General features: G+C 37.9%; 1 protein-coding gene across 1 annotated transcript in view; it reads right to left on the bottom strand.

Moving 5' to 3' along the window:
• Positions 1–27,682, bottom strand: part of LOC108533112 (rho GTPase-activating protein 7-like) — a 219,054-nt gene that overhangs the window by 91,793 nt on the left and 99,579 nt on the right. Inside the window, exons 3-4 of the mRNA XM_017877505.1 lie at positions 9,265–9,414; positions 1,631–1,771 (exon numbers count right to left, since the gene is read on the bottom strand). Of these exons, the coding sequence (XP_017732994.1) occupies positions 1,631–1,771; positions 9,265–9,414 (291 nt within the window). The remainder of the gene's footprint in view (positions 1–1,630; positions 1,772–9,264; positions 9,415–27,682) is intronic.

Below are 27,682 nucleotides of genomic sequence, written 5' to 3'. Positions count from 1 at the left end.
TGTGTGTTTATGTACTTCTGTGTAACTGTATTGACTGCATTTATAAACACAGGGGTAACTGAAGAAAGACTAAGCAACTGCACACATTCTTCAACACATTGTTATGAATTATGAGACACTCACTCACTGAAATTTGTATATTCCAAGAGAGAAAGTGGATGCCATTGGTAATTATATCAGGGAGAAAAGAACTGCCCTGCAGGATAGTAGCAGGTGCTTTAAAAAGTGAATTATCTTGCCAGTTCCTCCTATTCCCAATATATGCAGTATTATCATAGCCTGTATAGCATTTCACTGTTTACATACTTACCTCCTTTTGCTGGAATGTAAGCTGTTTAAAGATAGGGAATATGTTTTATTCTTCTGCAAGTCTTTTTCACATAGCCTAGTGCATGGCATGTAGTAGATGTTCAATAAATATTATATTCCATAAAAATGTTTTAGATATAAATAACATAGGGAATTTAATTTCTATGTAAATATTTAAACCATGCATATCTGTCATTTAAATGATATATTTTCATTCTTTTTGCAATTGCAGCAAATCTATCATATTTTAAAATCAGAGCATTATCTTCTGAGTCCTATTTTAGACTTGACTTTCATTTTAAAGGTAGTGAACAAGCAATCCAAACTTGTTTTTGTGTGTTAAGCTACCATGGACGTAAAAAATAATATGATGCTATGATTTTCACTAAACTAGGAAAGGTTATTTTGGAACTCATGGGATTTTAGATATTTGAAGTGGTAATTACTTCCTCCATAAATATTACCTTCTAGAGTCAAATACTATTTTCCTGCTGCATTTCAACTCTTTCCTTAAGGGAAAATGTCTTTTATTCACAATTTATACATGAAGCATTTCAAACCAAAGCAGTTTCCTCCTTTCACAGTATATTATTCCATGTGGAATAATTTGTTTTAATAGCATTGTAAAGTCTACTAAGTATCATAATAATAATGACAGTACCTTACATTTATTTAGTACTTATTCTGTGCCAATCATTTCACTAAGCACTTTTTATATGTGCCCTTTCATTTAATTCCCACAGAAAATTTTTGATGTGGGTGATTTTATATATCTCTGTATATAAATCTATTATCTATTAATCAATCTATCTGTGTCTATATCAATATAAATATCTTTATATAATTATTATCTATCCATCCATCTACATCTATCTCTATCATCTCTTTCTCTTTACCAATCAATCAATCTATCTGTCCATCCGTCCATCCATCATCATCTGTCGTCTATCACTCATCACATCTTAGAGAAACAATTTTCTAACTGGTAAGCAATGCAGTCAGGACAATAGCGTAGGGAAAGCCGTCTCCAGATTTTGCATTCTTGGTTCTTTAAAGCTCTGAGTATCTAGCAATGAAATTTAATTAGCACGTTTTGAATAATTCTTGGTACATGACTTGTTTCAGTGAAGTACTTGTGTTATCATTTATAAAAGAAATAACATGTTTCTAGGGTTGTGCTTAATCAAATAAATTAAATATTTTTAAGTCACTATGGCTAAGATTCCAACAGTATTTCTTCTATATTGAATGAATATCAACCCTTACCTGATGATCATCAACATTTACACGTAAAGACTGTCTGTTATCATTTAGAACTCACCGTAGTCTTGGGTTTGGTTCCAGAATTGGCCACTGGGGTGGAAGATGGGAGGTCCGTGGACTCAGTGTTAGAAGGCAAATTTACTTGTGTCTGATTTACTGAAATAGTATCTGCTCCACTTTCAGATCCTGATTCCAGATCCTATTAAAAACAAATGCACTGGTATGAAGGATGTGCGAATGTTCCCAAATGCCCTTGTTCCTACCTCCAGCACTTTGTCACTTCTTCCTTCTCCCAATACACATGAATACACTAAAGAGTTGCTGACAACTGACACTGACGTGTCACACATAATGATGCATTATTTTGTAAGAACCATTGTGCTCATCAGAGGGTCTGCAAATACTTGAGAAAGAGGTACCATATTGTTTGGTAATTTAACAGCTTAGTGTGCATTGGAAGGGCCAGGAGTGTGGCTAGGTAGGGCACTGCAGAGAAGTTAGAAGGCAGAAGCCCACAGCCACACCTTCCTTACTGTATGACCTTGAATCACTCAGTGACACTCCTGTGGCTATATAGTGCTGCCCAGAGTTCCTCACAGGGACACTGGATTTCAAATACAAAGAGAGTTCTCATTTCTCCTTACCTCAATCTCTTCTATGTTCCTATTCAACCTCTATGGTGACAACTATTACGGTGGACTGGAATAGTTTAGCTCAAATGTCTATCTAATAAACTGAGGGCAGGAATTATGTTTTGTCATGTGTCATTCAATTCCCTTGTTTGAAAATGGGTATAATGATAGTAGAAACTCATGGAGTTTCATGAGCGTAAAGCAAAGTGCTTGTAATTGGCTCCTAATAATTTTCATTAAATGCTAGCTACTCCCATAAATATTGTTATTATTAATATTATTATGTTTTCTTAGCAACTACTACATAGTGTGAGGTCAAGACATTCTGTTGAGTGGATATAATTACCTGGTAACCTCTGCAAAGGCTGTGCATTTAATATATCATATGCTTTCTTTGAGTTATAGGTGGTTTGATTGCACAGAGGAAAGGTGGGAGGGGGGAATTGCAGAGGGGATGGAGCAAAGGCACCTATCGCTCTAGGCTTTCAATCTGAGAAAACTGTGAGTTAAATATCTCTATGTATCCTCTTTATACATCTCAACTTTGCCATGGTTCACATGGTCAAATATCAGGTCCTGCACCCCAACTCTCTGGTCTTAGCTTTGCCATCCTCTTGCATCTTGGTCCTGCCTGCTCTTGGTCACTTCTTTTAATACAGTAAGCTGATGTCTACAGCAGGGACTAGGTCCTATGCTCTTTCTTGTCCCTTGTCCCAATGTTTCCCTTTGCTGGCCCTTTCTTGTCACTCCAATCTCAGCTTGAATACTACTACCTCAGAGCAGCATCCGTTGACATTTTAAACCAAAGAACTTTCCTCTTTTCAACCTCTATAGCATATCATTCTCTATTTTACAATCCTCTTTGCTTGTTAATCTACTACATACTGTATCTATCTATCTATCTATCTATCTATCTATCTATCTATCTATCTTCAATGAATTTGCCTATCTACCTATCCATCTATGCATCCATCTCTCTCTATAATTCTTCTCTGTCTTCCTCTGTTAGAATCTGTGTAGAGCAGGGACTTCACCTGTCTTGTTTACTGATGTGTCCACAGGTGTTAGTTAGTATAGCGCCTGGCAGATAGAACATGATCATTAAATACAGTTTTATGAAGAAACAACTAGACTGACAAATATTAATCCCTTTCCCTTTTTTTTTTTTTTTTTTTTTTTGGGGGGGGACAGAGTCTCGCTCTGTCGCCCAGGCTGGAGTGCAGTGGGGCGATCTCGGCTCACTGCAAGCTCCGCCTCCCGGGTTCACGCCATTCTCCTGCCTCAGCCTCCCGAGTAGCTGGGACTATAGGCGCCCGCCACCGCGCCCGGCTAATATTTTTGTATTTTCAGTAGAGACGGGGTTTCACTATGTTAGCCAGGATGGTCTCGATCTCCTGACCTTGTGATCCGCCCACCTCGGCCTCCCAAAGTGCTGGGATTACAGGCGTGAGCCACTGAGCCTGGCCACCTTTCCTTTCTTAATTCTCATAATAGAAGTAATTTTATAATTTCTGCTATAAAATTATGTGATCAAAAGCATTGAAACTAAATTTTCTTCAGTTGGAAGGGTGCAAAAGACATATGCAGCGAAAAGTAATGTTATACTCTCTTTAAATGTATGTTGTGCATGTGTGCGTGTGTGTGTGTGTGTGTGTACATGTGTGTAAAAGACGTAACTCTGACCAAATATCTGATGCCTGGAGTGATTTCGGATCAGGGCCATGTCTTTTTTTTTTTTTTTTTTTTTGCATAGAAAAGACAAACAACATTTTACCTTAAGAATATGATTCATTACAATTTCAAATTGGATCAACATCAAGTAGTCTTAAATAGCAGATAATTTATAAACACTGAATGCATAGTCATAAGTAGCAGGTAATTTATAAGTCATTTATATTTGACCTTTAGGTATATTAGAAATATTTTGCATTAATTTCCTCTTTGTGATTTGATTAGATAAATAATAGAGTAATCTTGCATCTTTCGAACCGTATAATGCTTCCAAGGTGAAATGATAACTTTTAAAAACTCTACCATTTATTGCATTTTTACCGTTGGCAGACAAGGCTGTACAACCATTATCTGCTTCAATGTTCATCAACTCTATGTGGAAGGCACCATCATCACACGAGAGATGGTGGGTGAAGCCAAGGCTTAAGGTAGATAACTTGACCAAAGTCATATCCCAAGGCAGAGCTGGCATTAGAGTTCAGGTCTGTCTGACCCCAGAATTCAACTTTTTAGAGTAACCACCATGATATTCTGCAGGGGCCTCAAACACAACTAAATAAATAATTTTAATAGGATCATCAATGTGTAGTTTAGTACAAGTCTTTATTATTTTCTCTTCTGTCCTCTGTTCAATTTGAGAAATTACCCAAAAGCTCTCCCAAGATCTTTCACATCCACTCTCTCCTTTAATTTTCCACTGCTACCATAAGCAAATCAAGCAGTGAATAAACCCTGGGTAATTGTTACAACTGCCAACTCATAATTTCCCTGCGACCCAGCCCCCCACCTTGCTTTGTGTAATTAATCCTACAAGACATCTTCCTGCAAGACTGCATCCATCAGTGTTATCCTATTCCTCCAATTATGCCAGGCAATGGGAATATAGAGCTCTCTGTGGGGTTTATATCATGGCAGGGACTCCAGTGATGTGTGTACTAGAAGTGCTTATACCACTCAACCCACTCAGGGAAGGATGCATCTTGTGGTCCATTGGTTGTTCTGATCTGGAGATCACAAGAAAAGGTCTCACTGGTGACCCTCAATATGGAGAAGGGAATGGAAGCTGTGGCGATTCCCAGGGAGAATATTCAAAGGCAGACAAAGGGAGAATTGAGTCTAGAATCTTGACATAGGATTTCAGAGGCAGTTGTATGAAGAGGAGCCATTGAAGGGTCTGGAAAGCAACTGTTGAAGAATACAAGGAAAAATAGGAGAGTGGCCAGAAGCCAGGGGAGGAGTGAAAGTGAAGGAAGAGAAGCAATTCAATCGCATCTGATGCTGTGGGGAGAGACTGAACAGGCACTACTAGATTTGTCAGATAAGACAAGCAGTGGGGAGAAATGATGGAGCAATAGCCAATAATTAAGAAAGAGGCTGTGTGTGATGGCTCATGCCTGTAATCTCAACACATTGGGGGGCAAAGGTGGGAAAACTGTTTGAGGCCAGAAGCTCTAGACTAGCCTGGGCAACATAGAGGAACCCCATCTCTTCAATAATTAAAAAAAAATATTAGCCAGTCATGGTGATATATGCCTATATTCCCAGCAACCCAGGAGGCTGAGGCAGGAGGATTGCTTGAGCCCAGGAGTTTGAGGCTGCAGTGATTTATTTATTGTGCCAGTGCACTCCAGCCTGAGCAACAAATATTAAGCATGCAAATTAAAAGAACAAGACCTTGGCTGGGCATAGTGGTTCATGCCTGTAATCCCAGCACCTTTGGAGGCCGAGGTGGGCAGATCATGAGGTCAGGAGATAGAGACCATTCTGGCCAACATGGTGAAACCCTGTCTCTACTAAAAATTCAGAAATTAGCTGGGCATGGTGGTGCATGCTTGTAATCACAGCTACTTGGGAGGCTGAGGCAGGAGAATCATTTGAACCCGGGAGGCAGAGCTTGCAGTGAGCCGAGATCGCACCACTGCACTCCAGCGACACAACGAGACTTCATCTCAAAAAACAAACAAACAAACAAACAAAAACAAGACCTTGTCTCTAAAAAATAAAAATAAATTATAAATCAGGAAAGAAATATAAGATGAAGAGAAGATTAAAGTTTGGCTTAAAAATGAAGGGATGAACTACGGCAATATCTGAAAGAGGGTCAAGAGAAAAAAGAACAATTAACTCTTCTCCATCCACATCTCTTCTCCTACCCACTAACAGCAGAGTCAAACTAAGAAAGGATTTATTGAATAGGTAGGTGGTGGAGAAAATACAGAATGCTGTGGTGAGAGACTGCTTTGGCACTGCTGGATTTGTCAGATGAGAGAAGGGTTGGGGAGAAATGGTGGAGCAATAGCCAACAATTAAATCAAGAAGGAGGTTGAGTGTGATGGCTCATGAGTGTAATCCCAACACATTGGGAGGCTGAGGTGGAAAGATTGCTTGACGCCAGGAGCCCTAGAACATAGAGCTGGGCAACATAGAGAAACCCCATCTCTACAAAAAAAAAAAAAAAAAAAAAAAAAAAAAAAAAAAATAGCCAGCCATGGTGATGCATGCCTGTAGTCCCAACTACACTTGCTATTGAGAAAAAGGGTGAAGACTAATAGGAAGAGAGCAATGGAATTTGAACCTAAGTGAGAGTCTGAATAATTGGTAGAGCAAAGCAGGAGGTGGGAAGGAATGGGGATGAGGATGGAGACAGATCAGTATTAGATGACAGGAGCAACACATCTTTTATTGGTGTTGGAGGAGAGAAAGAAGCAAAGAGGCACCTATAGCTGTTTGCAGGTGTGATGCTGGGACATCTTTCAATGGTCTCATTTTTCTATGAGAAGAGGAAGGCAAGGGTGTTAAGAGGTAAGGATGCTACGAGATAAGTGCAAGTAAGATTGTTGAATGGCTACCTTGAAATATGGGAGAAGATCTAGGGAGACCAAAAGATACTGCAGAACAGCAGGGAAGGCCCAGCCAAAGGTGGTAGAGTGGTTCTGGCCTGTATGTGTCTGAACTTCCCTATGATATCACTGAAATATCCCAAGAGACTGTCAACATTCCCTTAATTAAACATTGACTACAAAACTATTCCTAATTCAAACTTCAAAATATGTCATTATTAGGAAGAAAATGCCCTGACTGTCTGACAACCAGGGAATTCTGGTTCTGGAAATTGTACTTATCTCATTGTAAATAAAATATTGGCATGTTGGGAAGGCTTCTAATATAGCAGAATGAGCATAGGCTTTGGAGTCTGACAGATGTGCAAATCTCACCTGCTGGGTGACCTTTGGTAACTAACTCACCGCTCCCCATCAGTGTGAATGCAGGTAAATTACTCATCCTCTCTCTCTGAAGCTCAGATTTCTCATGGTAGGACTGTCAAGAGGTTAAATGAAGTAACTTACATAAAGGTTAGCACTCACTAAATACTTAGTCTTCATCTCATCCCCTGTCCCCATTCATCCTATGAGATTGGCTATCTCAGTAAGCACCAAGAGACTGGCACACTGTGAGTGCCTGGATAAAATCAGGCTTGCAAGGGAGAAAACCACCAGATCCTGGGCTCTGTTGATTCATCAGGCCATAGCCAATTTATAAGGCTTTATCTACGCAGCCTCCTTTAAACCTTTTTCTCTACCTGTGCTTTAATTTGTTTTTACGTTAAAGACATCCTTAAAGACTATATTATTCTTGATAGTTTTTATTATATGCAGAACTTATTCTGGCATTTTCTCATAAATATTCTCAAACTGGGGTGCAGTTGAGGGGCAGTGAGTGTTTCACTGTGTGTCTTGTTCTTCCTGCTAATCTATAAATTCACAGTGAAGTATGAGGGTGGGGCAGAGGCAGTGTGTCCTCTGTATCTGGGCCAGTGCTCCTTGGTAGATGGTCAAGGTCCTAATCCTGCCATTATAATCCTCTTATTCCACCACACAATTATCAAAAGGAGTGGAAACTTCTGTGGGAAAAAATTTGATGGTGAAAGAATGTTAAAATTAGCTTTAAATTCCAAGGAACATAAATAAAGAACAAGAGGTGACCCAGAAAACATAAAGATCAAAAGCAGTTTCCAGGGCTCTGGGATATGTCTTATTCATCTCTAGCTCAAGGCCTGGTGTGAGTGAGTCTAGTACAAGGGGGAGGAAGGAGAATTAACCATGTACTCTGTGCTTGATCCGTGCAATACCTCTTACATACATTTTTTTCATTTATGCCTCCCAAAGAGCCATTAGTTAGGAAATAATATCTCCATTTTTCACATGAACCCGCAGTTGAGAAATTAAATAACTTTATGTTCCCAGAAAGTCAGGTATAATGCTGGCATTTGAACTCAGACCTTCACACTCCAAAGTTCATAATGTTTCCACTGTATTATTTTGCCTATTCTGAATATCTCTATTTACAGACCTAACAATTGTGATACTCCATGAGATAATGTGTGCAATATAAAATCCAGTTGACAATTTAAATGGAGGCAGAAGAATTGATACATATCATTTGATAGACAACAGTTATATTTCAGTAGATGCTTAAATTTATATATATGTTTTTCTACTGCTTTGATTTCAGGTAAATACAAATTTCTTGATTTAATATGTTTATTATTGAATAACACAAGTAATACATGAGTTGCATAGTGATTCATAGCTTAATTATAAGTAAACTCAACCATCACATTTCCTAGATCTGTACAAACTAAGTCATTTAATATGATGCTGATAGTAAATATGTAAAGCGTATAGTAGATCCTAGAATCTGTCTTCCAAATTTTGAGTGCTGGACTCTCAGAGGAGTGTCTGTATTATGTAAAATTGATGTATAATAAGATGAAATTCTCAGCTCTGTCTCTTTCACTGTATCTCACTAAGTGAATTTTAGAGTTTTCTCAAGTTAATCTCGTCTAAATTCTTTCTTGTAGTGTGTTGGGCCTGTTCAACTAGCATCCATCCATGCATTCATCCATCCATCCATCCATCTATCCAGTTGTTCATGTAGCAAATCTATAATAGGAATCTTCTACTTGCAATACAAATTTGTGGGACAGTGACAGACACAGTACTTGCTAATAGAGTCTCATATCAGAGAAGACTGGCAATTAAGGAAGGTTCAATCACTACAAAGCATAATTTCCCAAGGTGACTTTCCTTCCTGTTTAATGAAAAACATGTTCTTTTGTATCACCCATTTCTCTGTGGCCTCTTTGCATAGAACTATGCCTAGAATGTATGCATGATGCGTAGAAGTATTTTGGTTATATTTTTGGTACTGTATTAGAGTCATAAGTTGTTAGATGCCATTAACAAGGATGTTTCCTTTGCAAGAGGGACTGTATAAAGTACAGAGATACGACTGCTATGGGAAAATAAGTAGAAAGTGGAAATCTCACAGGAACGTGCCGCCGCAGGTTCATTGGTGTGCCTGACGGAGAGGAGCTGGTGCTAAGGGCATTCTCTATGTCCTGATCAAGCTGGTCCAGTTTCATAATCAGCAGCACCATGGAGTCCAGCCGCGCCCTATCTCGATCTTCTCTTATTTCCTGAGGAACAGAACATGTTGTTACTGAATCTGAAAGGCCGTTTCTTAATAAGAATAAAAAGTTCCCTGTTCTTCAATGTGACAAAAGAGACACTGGGTAATAGGCAGTCTTTAATTAGAAGAGAAGTTCCATTCTGTATCATCAATGGGCTCTTCATTGGGAAGATACTGACCTAGTGCCAAGAAAGCATTTTACATGAATATTAAATATATATCTTGTAAAGCGAAGTGCAGTAAAAAAAGAAGTATAACGACAATGAGTAATGGCATGTATTTACTATTTTCCCACTACTTATTTTGGGAAAATTACGTATTTTCTTCTTTTTTGAGAGTACAACTTGATTATTTAAAAGGTACTAATAATTGTTTGTGGCTAGACATTTAGGGATGCATATGAGATAATATTTTTGGAAGACTCTTTTGCAATATAGTAAAAACACTGGAAAGGAATTAAGTGAGGCAAGTTTTCTGTTTGCAGGGGAACAGTTTTCCTAGTATGGGGCCATTTACCCATGGCTACTTAAAGCTATATCCTAACTAAAATTTCTTCTTTTGAATTTCTTTTCTTTCACACACTTTTATAAAACAGCTCCCACAACAATTTGTATTTTTGTAAATGACTGTGGTTACTTGCTCTCAATTCTCTATACTACAGACATATATTGATAGAAATATTTTTGCTTATAGGAGTAAAGCTTCTCATTGAGCCTATAGAGTTACTTGGGCATGACTCTACCATTCTGGTGTGTTTAAGTCAAGTCAGTTAGTTCTAGGAATCTTCCAGATTCCCTATGTTGTGCAAGGTATTAGGATGGGTTAGGGTATTGGCTAAAAAAAAAAAAAAAAAAAAAAATACCATAGAAAGCACAGTTGGGTTCTTCAAAAGGAACATCTACAGAGAAATGTCATGCACTCAGGGTCGGCTCTTTCGAGGCAAGTCATCATTTGTGACTTACGTTGCCATCCTCTCCATCTGTCTGATTATATTGATCTGGATGAAATCAGCTTTAAAAGGACCACCAGTGGCTGATCTCACTGGGAAAATACATCTTGACAGAAGCCTGAGGGCTCTCAATACAATGATGGCAGATTGAGGATTCACCTTGGTGATGGTTCCTTGTGAGATGAATCTGATGACTGCCCGAATCACAACTTCCTTTTTTTTTTTTTAATTTGCTGTTTATTTTAATCCTTCTAAATTCCCCCCAGCCACCATTAAAAGGCACCCCCAAAGAACAGGGTCTAGGATAATTTTGTGGGTTAATCTAATTTTACAGAACTTTCTATATCTTAAACAGCGAGAGCAGACTGTTAATATTACAGAGGCATTATCTTGGACATGTCAGATAATTGGTTTATCAGATTAAATTGGTCAATCAATTAATTAAGCTAACATCGCATGTGTTACTTGAGTAAACTGAATTTGTGCATGGTTTAACAGATTAATGCAAATTGAAACAGCTAGCCCTGTTACAAACACAGATTAATTTTGAGAATACGTTAAGAATTTTTTGAGGCATGCTAATTCTTTCAGAATACCATGCTGTTGTTATTACTTCAGTCTCCTCCTATTGTTCCTGCTGTCTAAAACACTTAATAAGGCTGTGACAGAAAATTACATTTTTTTTTGTCATCATAAACTATTCTTGTAAAGGGGTCCATGATATTTGCGAACAAACAGACCTGTTCCTTTCCATGTATCCTATCCCTCACAGTAACAGAACTTTGTTACATTCAAATAAGTGTTATTGATAGTATGATCGTGCTTATAACTTATTTAGGTTAATTCCCTTCTAAATATTCCAGATAATGGGAAAATCTGATTAAATAGTAATTAAATCCCTGAAATCACGCCTCCCACGGGCTTCATTATATACTTTCTTTTTTTTTTTTTTTTTCTTTTTTTTTTGAGACGGAGTCTCGCTCTGTCGCCCAAGCTGGAGTGCAGTGGCCGGATCTCAGCTCACTGCAGGCTCTGCCTCCCGGGTTCACGCCATTCTCCTGCCTCAGCCTCCCGAGTAGCTGGGACTACAGGCGCCCGCCACCTTGCCCGGCTAGTTTTTTGTACTTTTTTAGTAAAGACGGGGTTTCCCCGTGTTAGCCAGGATGGTCTCGATCTCCTGACCTTGTGATCCGCCCGCCTCGGCCTCCCAAAGTGCTGGGATTACAGGCTTGAGCCACCGCGCCAGGCCTATATACTTTCTTTTAAACCAAAGTTGTGTTTGGCAAGATGATGATCTTTGCATCTGTATTTCCACATATGATTTTGTGTGATCGTCTTTCCTTTCTCAGTTATAATGTCCTCAAGGGCAAAGATTCGATTTTTCTACCTGGCAGACATAAGTCAAGTTATACACTGCTCATGCAATTCATTTTCAGGAATAATAATAATGAAATCAATCGGAGCCACTGAAATAACACCTCCCAAAGCCTTAGAAAATATTTCTTGATATTTTCCAGCTACTATGTTAATGTTGGATACAGCAGTATATCCTGCAGCTATCCTAGACAGATCAGCAGTAGTCTCAGAAACAATTTGTCTTTGAATTAACTGGATGCTGACATTGTGCTTTAAAAACATTTTCAAATCCATGGGATGAAGATCAAATTATTTTAAATGATCTGCCAAAAGGATTGAAACCAAACATTCTTACTCTGTGATACTCCTTTAGAAAAATAAGGCTATTTTGATTCCTTTTTCTTCTTCGATGCATCCTTATTCACCATCCATTACATTTAGCCCGAAGGGTCAAGTACACAGACCAGTATCATATGTTACACATTCAAAAAAAAACTTCACAAAATAGAATGACGGCAAACCTGATGCTTTGGATAAACACTATTGCTCTCGTTTTCAAAGCCCCAGTATTAATATTTCACAAAGTTTTAACCTTTCATATGTTGATGGCTACACTCTAGCAAATGTTTTCATGCTTGAAAACAGAGCAGCGTATTTGCAGATTTTGTCTAAGTGGACATCTACAGTGGACTTAAAAAACTCCCTGTCACTATAGTCCAGGAAGAGAAACTTCTTAACAAGTGAAGCTGCCTATAATGAAATTAGTATTTCAGTAACCTCTGTAAAATCAAGACCAAGATGTTAAATTCTCTTCCCTCTATCTTTCCTTCCTTCTTCCCTTTAGTCACTGGTCCAAGGGACTGAATATTTATCAGTAAGAAAGACAGCTAAAATCTCTGTTTTCCTGAATATTATAGTCAACCATAGGAAGACAATGAAAATCAACAGAGTCTTATGTAAGATAGTTTCAAACGGGAACAAATGTAAGAAGAAAATAAGTAGGGTACTGAGATACAGAGTAACTGCAAGGTTGTAGCCTGGTCACAGAAGAGCTCTTTGCAGAAGTGAGAGTTAAACCATGATGAGAGAGAGGGGGAGGATGAGATGGAGGAGATGATAGAGATAGAGAGGCACAGATAAAGACAGAAAAGAGAGAGAATAAGAAGGAGGAGGAGGAAAAGAAAGAGGAGGAAAAGTGGGGGAGGAAGGGAGCAGTGATTGCAAGGAAGTCAAAAAGGATGAGGAAAACTGGGAAAACAGTGCTCAAGCAGAGCGAAGAGTAACACAGTGATGTTAAGGAGGAAATGGGTTTGGTTAATAAGAGAATCAGAAAAAATAATAGGAAAGTTGAAGGAGGGGAAGTGAGAGGGAGAGGAAGTGAGTGCTGGTGCAACATGATGCTAGATTTAAATATGCGACACCATTTTTTGTTTTAAAGGTCGCTATAAAGTGGTAGGTTTCATTCTTTGTGTAATGGAGGCCACTGTCAAGATATAAGCAAAGGAGTGATTTAGTACATTTTATAAACTTTTAGATTACTTTCTTTCTCCCTTCCTTCCTTTTTTTCCTTTTTGAAACGAGGTCTCACTCTGTTGCCCAGGCTATACTGCAGTGCAGTGGCACGATCTTGGCTCACTGCAGCCTGGATCTCTCAGGATGCAAGTGATCCTTCTATCTCAGCCTCCCAAATAGCTGGTACTATAGGCACGTGCCACCAGATCTGGCTTTTTTTTTTTTTTGTATATTTTGTAGAGACAGGATTTCGCCATGTTGCCCAGGCTGGTGTCAAACTCCTGGACTCAAGAGATACTCTCATCTCAGCTTCCCAAAGTGCTGGGATTACAGGTGTGAGCCACTGCATCTGGCCTAGGTTTCTTAATACATACTGTCAATCAAAATTTTTGAAACCTTACAATAATTTCCATCCAGCAATGCCCCATGACTAATGCATGCTCTTTATCGTAAGATTATTTTTTCTAATTTTGGTCTTGTTACGCTGAAGTCTAAATTGAACACATATTCAGTGACTGTAAAGAAATAACAGGTTATTTTATTACAAGACGCTATACATTTTAAGATCAAAGTGGAATAGGAAAAGGCACTGTTTGGGGAGTATATTTCTTAGGAGCAGGAAATGGGTGGGCCATGGTATGTTGGTAAATGCTTAGCAACTGAATCTCCAAATAAAATGAAAGTTTTTATTTGGAGGATTTCCGTGGGGTAAATACTTGTGGATTTCCGTGGGGTAAATACTCGCCTGACCCATTTCAAGCTGCCAACAAGATGTTACTGACTGCAAGATTGGAAGAAATGTGCACAATTGGCCCGTTTGAGCTGGTGTGAACCAGTGTCAGCTGGCATATGGTGACTCCAAAACACACTGGGGTAGGGGTCAGAAGGATGGAGAATTCTTCTTAGAATTTGACTTGAATAGAAACATTGATAGTTACATATATAGTTATAATTATGGTTTAGTCAACATAATAACATATTAAAATAATGCATTTCATTTTTTTAAATACATTTATTTTCCTTAATATTGGAAGGAATTTCCTGGGCAACAGGGATTAACATTACTAAGGAATTACCTGAGCAACAAGGAATTTACCTTGTTGCCCAGGTAAATTTTAGTATGAATTGTAGATTTAAATTTTGTCTACTTCTGGGACAGACATGGTGGCTCACGCCTGTAATCCTAACATTTTGGGAAGCAGAGGCGGGTGGATCACTTGAGGTGAGGAGTTGGAAACCAGCCTGGCCAACATGGTGAAACCCCATCTCTGCTAAAAAACGAAAAAAAAAATATATATATATATATTTTTATATATATATATAAAGAGAGAGAGAGAGAGAGAGGGAGAGAGAGAGGGAGACAGGCATGGTGGCGGACACCTGTAATCCTAGCTTCTTGGGAGGCCTGAGGCAGGAGAATCACTTGAACCTGGGAGGTGGAGGCTGCAGTGAGCTGAGATTGCGCCATTGTACTCCAGCCTGGGCAATGAGAGTGAAACTCCACCTCAAATTAATTAATTAATTAATTAATTAATTTCTTGTACTTCTGGAAGATTTTTTTTTCAGTAGTGGCTCCTTTAGCTCTCTTCCTTGCTCTATTTATTATTTATGTTTGTAAACTTCTTTAAAATTAACTATAATTAACATGTTTTTTATTTCAACTTTTATCTTAGACTCAGAACTGCATGTGCAGGCTTGTTACATGGGTATATTGTGTGATGCTGAGGTCTGGGGTACGATTGATCATGTCACCCAGCTAGTGAGCATAATGCACGATATGTAGTTTTTCAACCCTTGCCTCCCTCCCTCCTTCTCCCCTCTGTGGTCCCCAGTGTCTGTTGTTCCCATCTTTATGTCTATGAGTGCCCAACAGTTAATGTATTTTTATATTCACATTTATACTTAAGTCAAAACACAATTCTTTAAGTTACTGATACATCATTTGGATACTTCACTCAACAACAAATAATTCGGAAATATAAAAGTTCAAGGTTCCAGTGCCTTGAATTTGCAGATGAGAAAATTGAACTCCAGGGAGTTTTTAAAATCCTTTGGTAAAGTCAAGACTAGAGCCTGGCTCTTCCCACTCCCCTTCCCGTTAGTTTTTTAGTTCTACATGTTGGTTTCCCTCCATGTTAAACATTTTAAATTTTATGCCCACTTGGGTATCATGAATTCTCTCCTCAACTTCTGCATCCTGGTTTTTCCTCCTGTCAATATACAGAAACTGTGTTTTTGAAGAACGTCAGTTACTACAACATTAATTGCAAGAAACCTGTGAAGTCATCTTGCCCTGTTGTTTTCTTTTCTCTTTTCTTTTCTTTTCTTTTTTTTCCTTTTCTTTTCTCCTTCCTTCCTTCCTTCCTTCCTTCCTTCCTTCCTTCCTTCCTTCCTTCCTTCCTTCCTTTCTTTCTCTCTCTCCCTCTCTCTCTCTTTCTTTCTTTTTTGTTCTTTTTTTTTGTTGTTGTTCTTTTTGGAGATGGAGTCCAGCTCTGTCTCCCAGGCTGGAGAGCAGTGACACAATCTTGGCTCACTGCAACCTCTGCCTCCCAGGTTCAAGCGATTCTCCTGCCTCAGCCTCCTGAGTAGCTGGGATTACAGGCTCCTGCCACCATCCCCAGCTAATTTTTGTATTTCTTTTTTTCAGTAGAGATGGGGTTTCACTGTGTTGGCCAGGCTGGTCTCGAACTTCTTACCTCATGATCTGCCCGCCTCAGCCTCCTGAAGTGCTAAGATTACAAGTGTGAGCCACCGCGCCTGGCCTTGCCTAGTTCTTTAAACTTTTATTTAGCAATCATTTAAGGTATGTTTATTGACCACTATGTACTGTACACTGTTTTGGAGGAAGTAACCTATTTCATATTTGTGCAGCTATAAATTTTTAAAAAGGTTATAGTGTCAAATTCTGCCTTCCTCTAACTTCTCAGCTTCTTCCATAAGAGCTAGACAGAAATAGCAGTGTCTATATTCCATGAAACAGTCCTTCAGATATTTGAAGAATGATGTGGTGCCCATGTTCTTTCATTTTTGGGTGAATCATCCTCAATTCCTTTAATTATTTCTCATATGACATGTTTTCAAATCCTCATTAATTATGTTTACTCTTCTCTGGATATGACATAATTCTGTCAATGACTCAATTAACTGTTGGTGCCCAGAATTAAATATATTACTCTATGTGTTCTCTGACCAGGGCAGACTAGGCAAGTGCTTCTCCGTGTTCTATATACCCTCTTTAAAGCAGCCTAAGAATTTAGTGCCTGTTTAGAACATGAACAGGCTATTCTTAATGGAATAGCCACAATCTGCTTTTTTAATGAGGAAAAAGTATTTAGTTGACTGTGAGCCGAACTTGAGTCAAAGCTGTGATGTATGTCTCTTTTTCCCATTATGTGTCTGTGTAGTGCTAAGAAGAGAAACATCCTGTTGCCTTGGGGACGGCAACCAGCTGCTGTCAAAGTTTAGATAATATATAATATATGTAGCTGCCGTGGAAGAAATTTCCAATTGTATCTCTTTCAGATATAGGTCAATAGATACGAGGCAAATTAGGAGAGAAATTTCAACTCAATTTGATTTACTGTCAGAAACCTAAGATGTCCAAACCCATGGTGGTAACCTGGAAATCTGAAAGAAGCTCCTAATTTACTTGGAAGAGCTATTTAGTTCCCGGGCAGTGAAGTCTCTTTGATTGCTGTGATGTATGGGGAAGATGAATAGGGTTTCTAGAGAACCATTCTTTCCTAAAAGTGTCAGATTCTGTGAGGCTTAAACAACAGGAGTCTCCTCTCTGCTTCTTTCCTTCCATCTGGGAAAGATAATCCCAACACCCCTCTTTCTACAAATGCTCTTAATTGAACAGCACAAACACAGCATGCACACAACGTGGTTGGGGAGGAGGTGCAAATTACCGGACATTTTGCAGACTGGAGAAACACAAAGTCCAGAAAAGAGTGTGCCTCTTCTGGAGAGACACAGGCTCTGTTTTCTGAATGCCAGCATTTGGAAGAGAACCAAAAAAGTTCAGTAAAATACCCAGATGCTTCCAAATAGTGGATGATTGGTTCGGCAAATAGAGCACTGCTTGAATGCTTTTCTTGTCAATGAACGGTGGCATCACATAATCATTATAAATTAAATGCTAAACCAGGAATAGAACTGAAACTTCCTGATCCAAGGTTCTGGCCCGTATGCTGTCTTCAATTCCATATGCGTCTTACTGGTTATTCTGGGCTGGTAATACTTGCTCACCCGTGAAAGAAAGGCACCTTTTAGCAAAAGACTTGGCTCAGTTTCATCCTGAAGTATTTGATCTCTGGCCAGCTGGACTGGTGTAAAAATCTCATATTAGCGTTATATGTTTCATTTGACAATAAATTTCTAATTCTAAACTTTCCTTTCTTAAAATAATATCCTGTTTAAGAAACCAGAAAGTTATTAAGTCTCTTTTTTTAGAGCAGTGAAGATTTTCATGCAAATTGACACTAAGAAGCTTAAGATAATGTAATGATCCAAAGTCAGAATTTCTAGGCAAGTTAAATCAGTCAGTCTTAATTTTTATTCCACTGTGTTTTCATTTGAAACTTATGTAGACTAGCAGGAAAGAAAACAAACCAACAATTATTTCCTGTTTGCTAGATATATTGCATTCAACTCCAAGTTCTAGGCATGTTATCTTTTATTAATAATATGGGCCACTCTGATTATATTATTAGGTCATGAAGATGGATAGATAATATTGTTATTTAAAGTTGCAACAAGCAATCTTTTAACTGACATGTAATCATTAATTAGTGATCATGGCTTTATATTATCTGTTTATATTTATCCCCTATTAATCTGCTTCCACTAAATAAGATGTGGTGAAGAAAACTGGTTTCTCTTTTGCTTGATTTTTAAACTCCAACTAGGCTTCAAACGGAGCACTGATTAGCCAGAACTTTCGTAAGTTGCCTACACAGTTTCCTAAATAAAGAATAGTGATATAGCTCATCCTGAGAAGTGTTCAGAAGTGGTAGGTGTGAACCAGGGGGAGAACTGAGTGGGCATCAGCTCCTCCCTATTCCAGAGAAATCTGAGCATGGCTTCCTCCACGCACTTCAAAGGCCCACTTTGGGAACTGGGAAATAATTTCTACCTAAATCATTTGGTAAGTATGCTGGAACCAGTCTTCATTTTAGGTGCTAAAATTAAAGATTGGCATTCAGGTCACTAAATACATTATAGAATATAGGATCAGTCTTGCTGAGCTGATACGTATTCCATACTATCCTGCTTATGTGATATCTGCCAATTCCTGTGACTATTTTTTATTTTTATTTTTTACAATACTCAGTAATTCTTTGCTTTGGCTCAGGTTTTAAAGCAGACAAGACTTTTCTTGGTTTGAAAACATAAGAAAAATATCTGTTTAACACTGAAATTCCATAAATTGTTTTTAGGAATATTATGATGATCCTTCCTTTGCCATGAACAACAAAGAAAGACATAAGTAAGCATGTATTCCTTTTTCATTAAAATGTACCCCTTATTTTTTTTAAAGTCTTGTATTGACCTGACTTCTGTCTACTTTTCTACCGCACTGTTGTAACTCTGATTCAGCCCAGTGGCCCCCAAATGTCAATCATTCAGAGTCCAACAACTGTATTTTCCTTAATATTTGTAGTTATTTTTTTTACCACTGTATCTTCCTTACTATTTTATAGCTGTATTTTTAATATTATATATACATGCTATATAATATATAAATAATGTGATCTATTTCTAACACACATTAAACTACAAAATTATCAAAATAAAGATTCTTTATGCTGTCTGATGTAATCTCAATTAAGCCATACTATGTTTTAGGAAATGCTTTACTACAAGTAGAGAGCTGCTTTTGCTTTCTCAAATATATACTCTTCTCCCTCATTTGCAATTTGAATTTGCAGATTTAGCAAATAAAACTACAGGATGTCTAGTTATATTTGAATTTCAGATAAAAAATAATATTTTAGTGTAAGTATTTCCAAATATTGTATAAGACAATATTGCATTGAACATACTGCAGCTCAACATTTTTATCTGAAATTAAAATGTAACTGGGTATTTTATGTTTTATCTGGCAACTGTAGTTTTCATTCATGTCATAATCTTCTTTTGGCTTAACACACTTCTTACTGGGTATATCCAAGGAAACCCTTGGCTTCAAGGGCCATGTCACTCCAATGGAGAGGTCTCTCATAAGCTTGTTTCTTTGAATGAGTAAATAGTATTTGTCTCCTTATGTATAATTTTACAGCTTCAGTGAGTGGGGATTTTCTCTTCCCAGTATCTTATTTTATGTTATATCCTGGGCAAATCTAAGAGTTGCCATTTTGGTTTTACTGTTTTTTTGTTTTGTTTTGTTTTTTGTTTTTGAGATGGGGTCTAGCTCTGTCCCCCAGGCTGGAGTGCAGTGGTGCAATCTCAGCTCACTGCAAGCTCCGCCTCCCGGGTTCACGCCATTCTCCTGCCTCAGCCTCCAGAGTAGCTGGGACTACAGGCGCCCGCCACCACACCTGGCTAATTTTTTGTATTTTTAATAGACATGGGGTTTCACTGTGTTAGCCAGGAGGGTCTCGATATCCTGACGTCGTGATCCACCCGCCTCGGCCTCCCAAAGTGCCATTTTGGTTTCACTTTAGCAAGAAAATTAGAAAACTGCATGAAGTTGATCTTGTGATCTTTTTAGAATTTCAAATTTATTTATATTGTTAATGTTTTGTACTAAATCTTCCAAGAATAAGTTCAGAGTAAATTTTTTGACATGATGTGTTTTTTTCACAACTAGTGTTAAAGACATATTTGTAGCTTTTTGACATCAGTGAAGAGTCCTCACATCGATAATGTTTGGAAAATTAACCCAGTCCTCTCATTTCTTTTTTATTCTTTTATTTATTTATTTTATGTAGTCTTTATTTTATTTTATTATTTATTTATTTATTTTTATGAGACAGAGTCTCGCTTGGTCACCCAGACTGGAGTACAATGGAGCGCTCTTGTCTCACTGAAACCTCTACCTCCCAGATTCAAGCGATTCTCTTGCCTCAACCTCCCGAGTAGCTCGGATTACAGGCACCTGCCACCACGTCCGGCTAATTTTTGTATTTTTAGTAGAGATAGGGTTTCACCATGTTTGGCCCGGCTGGTCTCGAACTCCTGACGACAAGTAATCCATCCGTCTTGGCCTACCAAAGTGCTGGGATTACAGGCATGAGCCATTGCACCCAGCCCTTCATTTTTTTCTGAGAAGAAAATTACTCTAGAAAGTTGAAGACTTTCCCAGGGCTATGGACTTAGTTAATGGCAGAAGTAGAAAATCCATGTCTCCTGATTTAATTCACATTTTATTCTCGTTACCCAAGTAGCTATTTACAAGTTTAGACCTGTAAGGTTCTTCATTCAGGTCTACCAATGAACCTCCCGAAAAGGATGTATTTTCCACACAAATCAAAATTCATTTAGAGATCTGATTTGAATACCTGTAGATTAAAAAATAAAACATATTTGCTCACCTCGCATTTTCTTATTGTTATTAATCTACATCTCTGGAAGATAAAAACCTTGTCACTCCTAATTTGTTCTTTTCTTCCTTCTGGCCTCCCTCAAGTACTTCCGCCTTTCTTTCTGTCAACAATGAACTCTATTAGGGCTTCCAATGTTAGTATGTATTGGAATCATCTGAAGAGCTTGTGAAAACACAGATAGCTGCGGATTCTGTAAGCGTTAGATGGAGATAGAGTATTTGCCCTTTTAACAAGTACTTAAGTCGTTCTGCTGCTGCTTCTGCTGCTGGGGCCACACTTTGAGAATCTCTGAACCACATGTTTGAGTAGTAGTTTTCAATACTGGCAGATTATCAGTGTACTTGTATAGCTTTGGACACTTCTACATGCTAAGGTTCCCCTGACCAAATTCTAATTTGGTAGGCATAGGGGGAGGCTAAGCTATGTGTTTTTAAAAAGTTCTACGGATGTATTCATAGCACAGCTAGGTTTGAGGAACATAGTAATAGATTGTAGAGAAAACCATCACATGGTTTCTGACGAAAATTACGGTGACAGGAATTAGATTCTCACCTAGGGTAATTCCACAATAAAAACTTCATTAATCTCCTATGTTAACAGATTAAAGAAAAAAATATAATCAATCAATGTCAAAAAGGGCATTTGTAACATTTCAAACTTACTTGAAATCTTTTGCTAGTGATTACAAACAAAAAAATAAATAAAAATCACCTCTTTTAAGTGACAAGGACTTAGAAGGCAAAGTTCTTCACCTGATTACGAGAGTAAGACACTTAGAGCAAGCCTTGAGGATAATGGGGCAACACTGGAAATATTTCTATAAAACTAGGAAAAAGTAAGAATGCTTGTTATTACATATTCCACTCAACATTACACTTGAGTTCTGCCCAATGCAGCAGCAGCAACAACAACAACCACAACAATAACAACAGCAACACAGAGATGATTATATTACAAAGGAAGAGAATGTGTATCTCAAAGTCCAAGAGAATAATCTGACAATCTGATAATTTAAGCAAATCAAAGAATTTGGCACAACAAAGAAAAACACAAGATTCTTGTCCTCTGCCATTAATCATTTAAAAAATGGAAGAGGAGGAATAAACCCTCATATCACAGTAGCAAAAAAGGTTATTACATACCTAGAAATAACTACAAAAATAAATGAACAAGACCATTATGAAAAAAAATAAAAAAACAAAAATGTCACCAAAGAATGTAAAAGACTGAATAAATGGAAAGGTATACACTTGCTCTGGAGAGGAAGGTTCCAATATACTATACAACTGATTTGTTATGTGTTCTCTCTGTTTCCCCACTAGATTGTCAGCTCCACAAGGGCAATCATGGTTTGTTTCATTCACTGAAGCAAACCAAGAATCTAGAGCAGTGGCACATAATCATCACACAACAAATGCCTGTTGAATGAATGAATAAATGAATGAAATATTGTTTGAATTAATTTATAAACTCAAAGGAGTCCAAACGAAACTCTCATGGGTTTTATGGTTTTTTAAAAAATGAACCTACCTGCAGAACTGATTCTTAAAAACAAAAATGAAGACCAAGAAACATATTACCCAGCAGTCATAGTCATTGGTATTTTTATTCAAATGAGTTGAAAATTTATGTCCATGTAAACACCTGTGTACAGATGTTTATAGCAACTTTATAGATACTTGCTAAAGCTTGAACTAACCAATATATCCTTCAGTAGGTGAGTGGATAAACAGTCTTACATTTAGACAAAAAACCATTATTCAGCACTAAAAATAAATGAGCTATCACGCCATGTAAAGATATGGAGGAAACTTAAATGCATATTACTAAGTGAAAGAAGTCAATCTGACAAGCTATCTACTGAATAATTCCAATTATATGATATTCTGGAAAGACTGTCAAGAAGGAAGGGATGAAAATCCATTCCCAAGAGGAGTTTTAGGGCAGTAAAACTTTTCTGAATGATTATAGTAGATAACTGTCACTATACATTTGTCCAAACCCATAGAATGTACAACACCAAGAGTGGACCCTGATGTAAATTATGAACTTTGAGTGCTACTGACATGTCATTGTAGAGTCATTGATTGTTACAAATGTACTACTTTGGTGCTGGATGCTGATGGCGGCTATTGGCAGAGGGCCAATATAAAACTTTCTGTACTTTCTACACAATTTTGCTGGAAACCTAAAGCTGCTTTTAAAAGTCCATTAAAATATGAAACAAAGAAAATGGAAAGAGACAAATTTTAATGTGGATATCTTTAAATACACACAAAATACAGAAAATAATAAATTGTGATTTATCTGTCAGATTTAAAATGACCAATATTTTGCTGATTTATCCCTCTTCACATTTTAACCAGTGTTTTTAGGTAAATCCAGAACCATATGAATTTCAGGCCACAAATGGCTATAAGTATATAGTTGATTTAAATTTCATCTGTCAAGAGAAAAGGCGAGTCTATGTAATTGTAAAAATCTTTTTTAAAAATCCAAAGTGTTCTATGAATACAACACACTGTATAAAATGTCCACAAAGATTGATAAAAGTTAAATACAATTATAGATGGGAGAAAAATATTTAGGAGCATAATGGTATGCAATGAATGCAAGAAATTATAAAAAGCGACAACTTAATAAAGTTGGTCAAGGGCATATAAAGGTAGTCTATTTAATAGAAGTAAATTTCCTAATGATTTAAAACCCCAAAGCAATCACTGGGTTAATTAAAACAATGCTCATTAATTAGATGAGAATTATATTTTTTTCATTTTTTTCATAAAAAAGAAATCATGACCACACTCAAGTTTGACAATATTTTGGAAATATAATTTTTTTTCCCCTTTGGAGAGTAGCTTGGGAGTCTCTATTGAAATTAAAGTAGAACATATTCTTCAACCTGGTAATTTAATTTTACATATCTATCTTAGAAAATTACTTGCACACATGCAAAGAAAGTATAATCGATACTCTCTTTGTTGTAGTATTTTTTGCTAGTAGCCAAAAAGCAGGAAATAACCTACTATCAATAGAAAACTTTAACTTAATGAGTTATGGCACCATTATTTCTTGGATCACAATGCAGTAGTTGCATACGATGACGCAGTTTCACATGCACTGACAGGGCCATGAGTAACCTACGTAATGCTTCAATGCAAGTTAGAAAAATGCCCCTTGGCGCGGTGGCTGATGCCTGTAATCCCAGCACTTTGGGAGGCCAAGGCAGGCGGATCACGAGGTCAGGAGATCGAGACCTCCTGGTCAACACGGTGAAACCCTATCTCTACTAAAAATACAAAAAAAATTAGCCTGGCGTGGTGGTGGGAGCCTGCAGTCCCAACGATGCAGGAGGCTGAGGCAGGAGAATGGCGTGAACCCGGGAGGCAGAGCTTGCAGTGAGCCGAGATAGCGGCACCGCACTCCAGCCTGGGGGACAGACCGAGACTCCGTCTAAAAAAACAAAAAAAGAAAAATGCCCCTTTTGAATGGATACAGCCATGCGCCAGGGTTCATGTTTAATGAGCAAAACACAGGTTGCCTATCAGCCCCCACTCAGCACTTTAGCCTGGTGTCCTTGCGCAGGATATAACCTGCCCAACAGTACTTGGGACCCTGCTACTCATAAGGAAAGTGCTCTACAGAGAGTTTGCTAAGTAGAGAAAGAAACGTAAGCAACACTCTATAGCGAGCTTTTCCAACCCGCAGCCCAGGAAAGCTTTGAATATGGCCCAACACAAGTTCGCCAACTTTCTTAAAACATTATGAGATTTTTTTTTTTTAAGCTCACCTACTGTCATTAGCGTTAGTGTATTTCATGTGTGGCCCAAGATAATTCTTCTTCTAATGTGACCCAGGGAAGCCAAAAGATTGAACACCCCTGCTCTACAGCATAAAATCCTTTATATATTTCTCTCTTTCTCTCTCTCTCACTCTCTCTCACACGCACACACACGAGCACACATACAGACATATCCACGCAAAATTATTTGTGTGTGTGTATGTGCGTGCATATATATATATATATGCACAACAAATATCTGGAAGGATATCTGATATGGTTTGGCTTTGTGCCCCACCCAAATCTCATCTCCCCAGGTATTGAGGGAGGGACCTGTTCGAAGGTAATTGGATCATGGAGGAGGTTCCCTCACGCTGTTCTCATGAGAGTGTGTGAGTTCTCACATGATCTAATTGTTTTATGAGTGGTGTTTTCCCCTGCTCTCTTGCTGTCTCCTGCCACCTAGTAAAGAAGGTACTTACTTCTCCTTAGCCTTCCACCATGATAATAAGTTTCCTGAGGCCTCCCAGCCATGTGGAACTGTGAGGCAATTAAAGCCCCTTTCTTTGTAAATTACCCAGTCTCCAGTAGTATCTTTATAGCAGTGTGAGAACAGACTAATACAACATTCATCCTTGGGAGCTGAATATGGAAGTGGGAGAGGGGCAAAGGGACTTAGTTACGGTTTGAAACTACTCCAACAAGTACATGATGGTGAATTATATCAGTGACATAAAAATAAATGCTTATTGAAAGCAAAAACACAAAATTACAAACTAAAAGAAGCTGGCACCACAGTCATGAAAAGCTCCCCACAAATTATATTCCTTAACTGCGTAACACACTTTATAATATCTTTTCATGTACTATCTTTTTACCTTTGTTGAATTATGAGGGACTAAAAGTTTTTGGTAGGTTCGTATATTGACATACGCTGAAGCCTTTAACATGATGACTGAGTATCCTTATTATTGGTATGAAAAGATGTCCATATATTCAATACATATGGTTACTAAAGTATACCTAAGATCATTTCCATCTTTATGTATATAGACAATTTATCTTTGCCAGTTCAACTAACACACAGCTAATTTTGTTGAGAATTTGGTGATGATCCCCTTTTGTGACCATCACTCTCAATATGTTGAATCCTGGCTTGACCAATTTAATGTATGATCTGTTCTTCCTATGACTCATCGACATTACAGTTTTCTTCTCATAGATTGCACAAATTCCTGAATATTTGCACTGTTTCTTTTAGTTCAAAGATAGAAAAGAATAACATTATGACCTTGGCTTTCTACCATAAACCCAAACTGACATTTTCTAAGAAGTGATAAAATGAGACTCTCTATGGAAAAGATAAGATTCAAAGAGACCTCATAAGTGAGCACACAAAATATAGTTAGAAGATTCTGCATATGTGATTTAAAGCAAACATTCAGTGAATGAGCTAATACAATACATGCAATAAACTAAGAAAAATATCTTTATTTGACACGACGTTATTATTATTTTGGGGGGGAGGATCAGGGACAGAGTCTTGTTCTGTCGCCTAGGCTGGATTGCAATGGCTCAATCTCGGCTCACTGCAACCTCCACTACCCAGGTTCAAGTGATTCTCCTGCTTCAGCCTTCTGAGTAACTGTGATTACAGGGGTGTGCTACCATGCCTGGCTAATTGTTTTGGTATTTTTAGTAGAGACAGGGTTTCACCATGTTGGTCAGGGTGGTCATGAACTCCTGACCTCGTGATCCACCCACCTTGGCCTCCTAAAGTGCTGGGATTACAAGTGTAAGCCACCACGCCTGGCCCAGGATGTTATTTTTTTAAGTCCGTGGCAACTAGTGCCATACAATGTGATTTGATGTAATAAATAAATCTAGTGATTTTATTTAGTGATTTAAGTGATTTACTAGTAAGTATTTAAATAAATTAAATCACTATTTGCTAGTGATTTAAGTACATACATTTTGAAGTTTAAAAATATTACTCACTTGTTGTGAAAAACTATTTCTTTAAGCATAAGCATATAAGGATATATTTAATTTTTTCCTTCATTTTCTCAATGATATTTAAACAGGGTAAAATATTAAATTTTTTTTTCTTTTTTGAGACCGAGTCTCGCTCTGTCACCCAGACTGGAGTGCAGTGACGTGATCTCGGCTCACTGCAAGTTCTTCCTCCCGGGTTCATGCCATTCTCCTGCCTCAGCCTCCCAAGTAGCTGGGACTACAGGCCCTCGCCACCATGCCCAGCTAATTTTTTTGTATTTTTAGTAGAGACGGGTTTTCCCCGTATTAACCAGGATGGTCTCAATCTCCTGACCTCGTGATCTGCCTGCCTGGGCCTCCCAAAGTGCTGGGATTACAGGTGTGAGCCACCGTGCCCAGCCAATTTAATTTTTATCTTATTATTACCATTATTTATTTATTTATTTATTTTTTACCATTAAGGGCCTTTAAATAACTTGAAAATAAGTGCTGAATGGTATGTTCGTGATTTTTTCTCTACATGTACAAAAACCGATAAATATGGAACCATTTAGTGTACACAGGTATAAAAAGTATTTCTGAAAAGTAGCATTATGTTCTTTCACGCCAAGAAGTCCAACCAATGTTCTTGTATGTCGTCTCGAAATTTCCCCTGGGAAGTTTCAAACAACTATGCCAAAGTTAGGATATGGCTTGGGACTGGCGTGTCCGAAAATAAGTTTCTTATCTGTGAAAAGGAAAAAAAGCCTTTCAGTATGCTTTTCACCTAGACAGTGCTCAGTTGAGGGTCATTTCTTTTTGACTGTTCACATGTTTGGTGACAGGTGTACCCATGTACCCTGATGCTGGCGTCTACCGGCTTCCACGTTCTTCTTCCCTAGACTCATCACTTTGGTCCTGATTCACTGTCTTCCTACATCCTAAGTTTAATGTGCATAAAATTTTCTCATGGAACTTGTTACATATGCAAATGTCATTCTATAGCAATTTAAAACATTGGTCTTGAGTTAAAAGTATCAACAGTGAAAACACTCTCCATAACCTAATATTGAACACAAAGAAAGTTGCAAAATGATGAATACCATGTGATGTGATTTGACATAAAATTTAAAAAACATGGGGGCGGAGCAAG

Source organism: Rhinopithecus bieti, unplaced genomic scaffold, assembly GCF_001698545.2.
Source record: "Rhinopithecus bieti isolate Rb0 unplaced genomic scaffold, ASM169854v2 scaffold_10584, whole genome shotgun sequence".
Lineage (NCBI taxonomy): Eukaryota > Metazoa > Chordata > Mammalia > Primates > Cercopithecidae > Rhinopithecus > Rhinopithecus bieti.
Note: the sequence above shows the minus strand (reverse complement) of the source record. Positions and strands in the feature narration are given on the sequence as shown.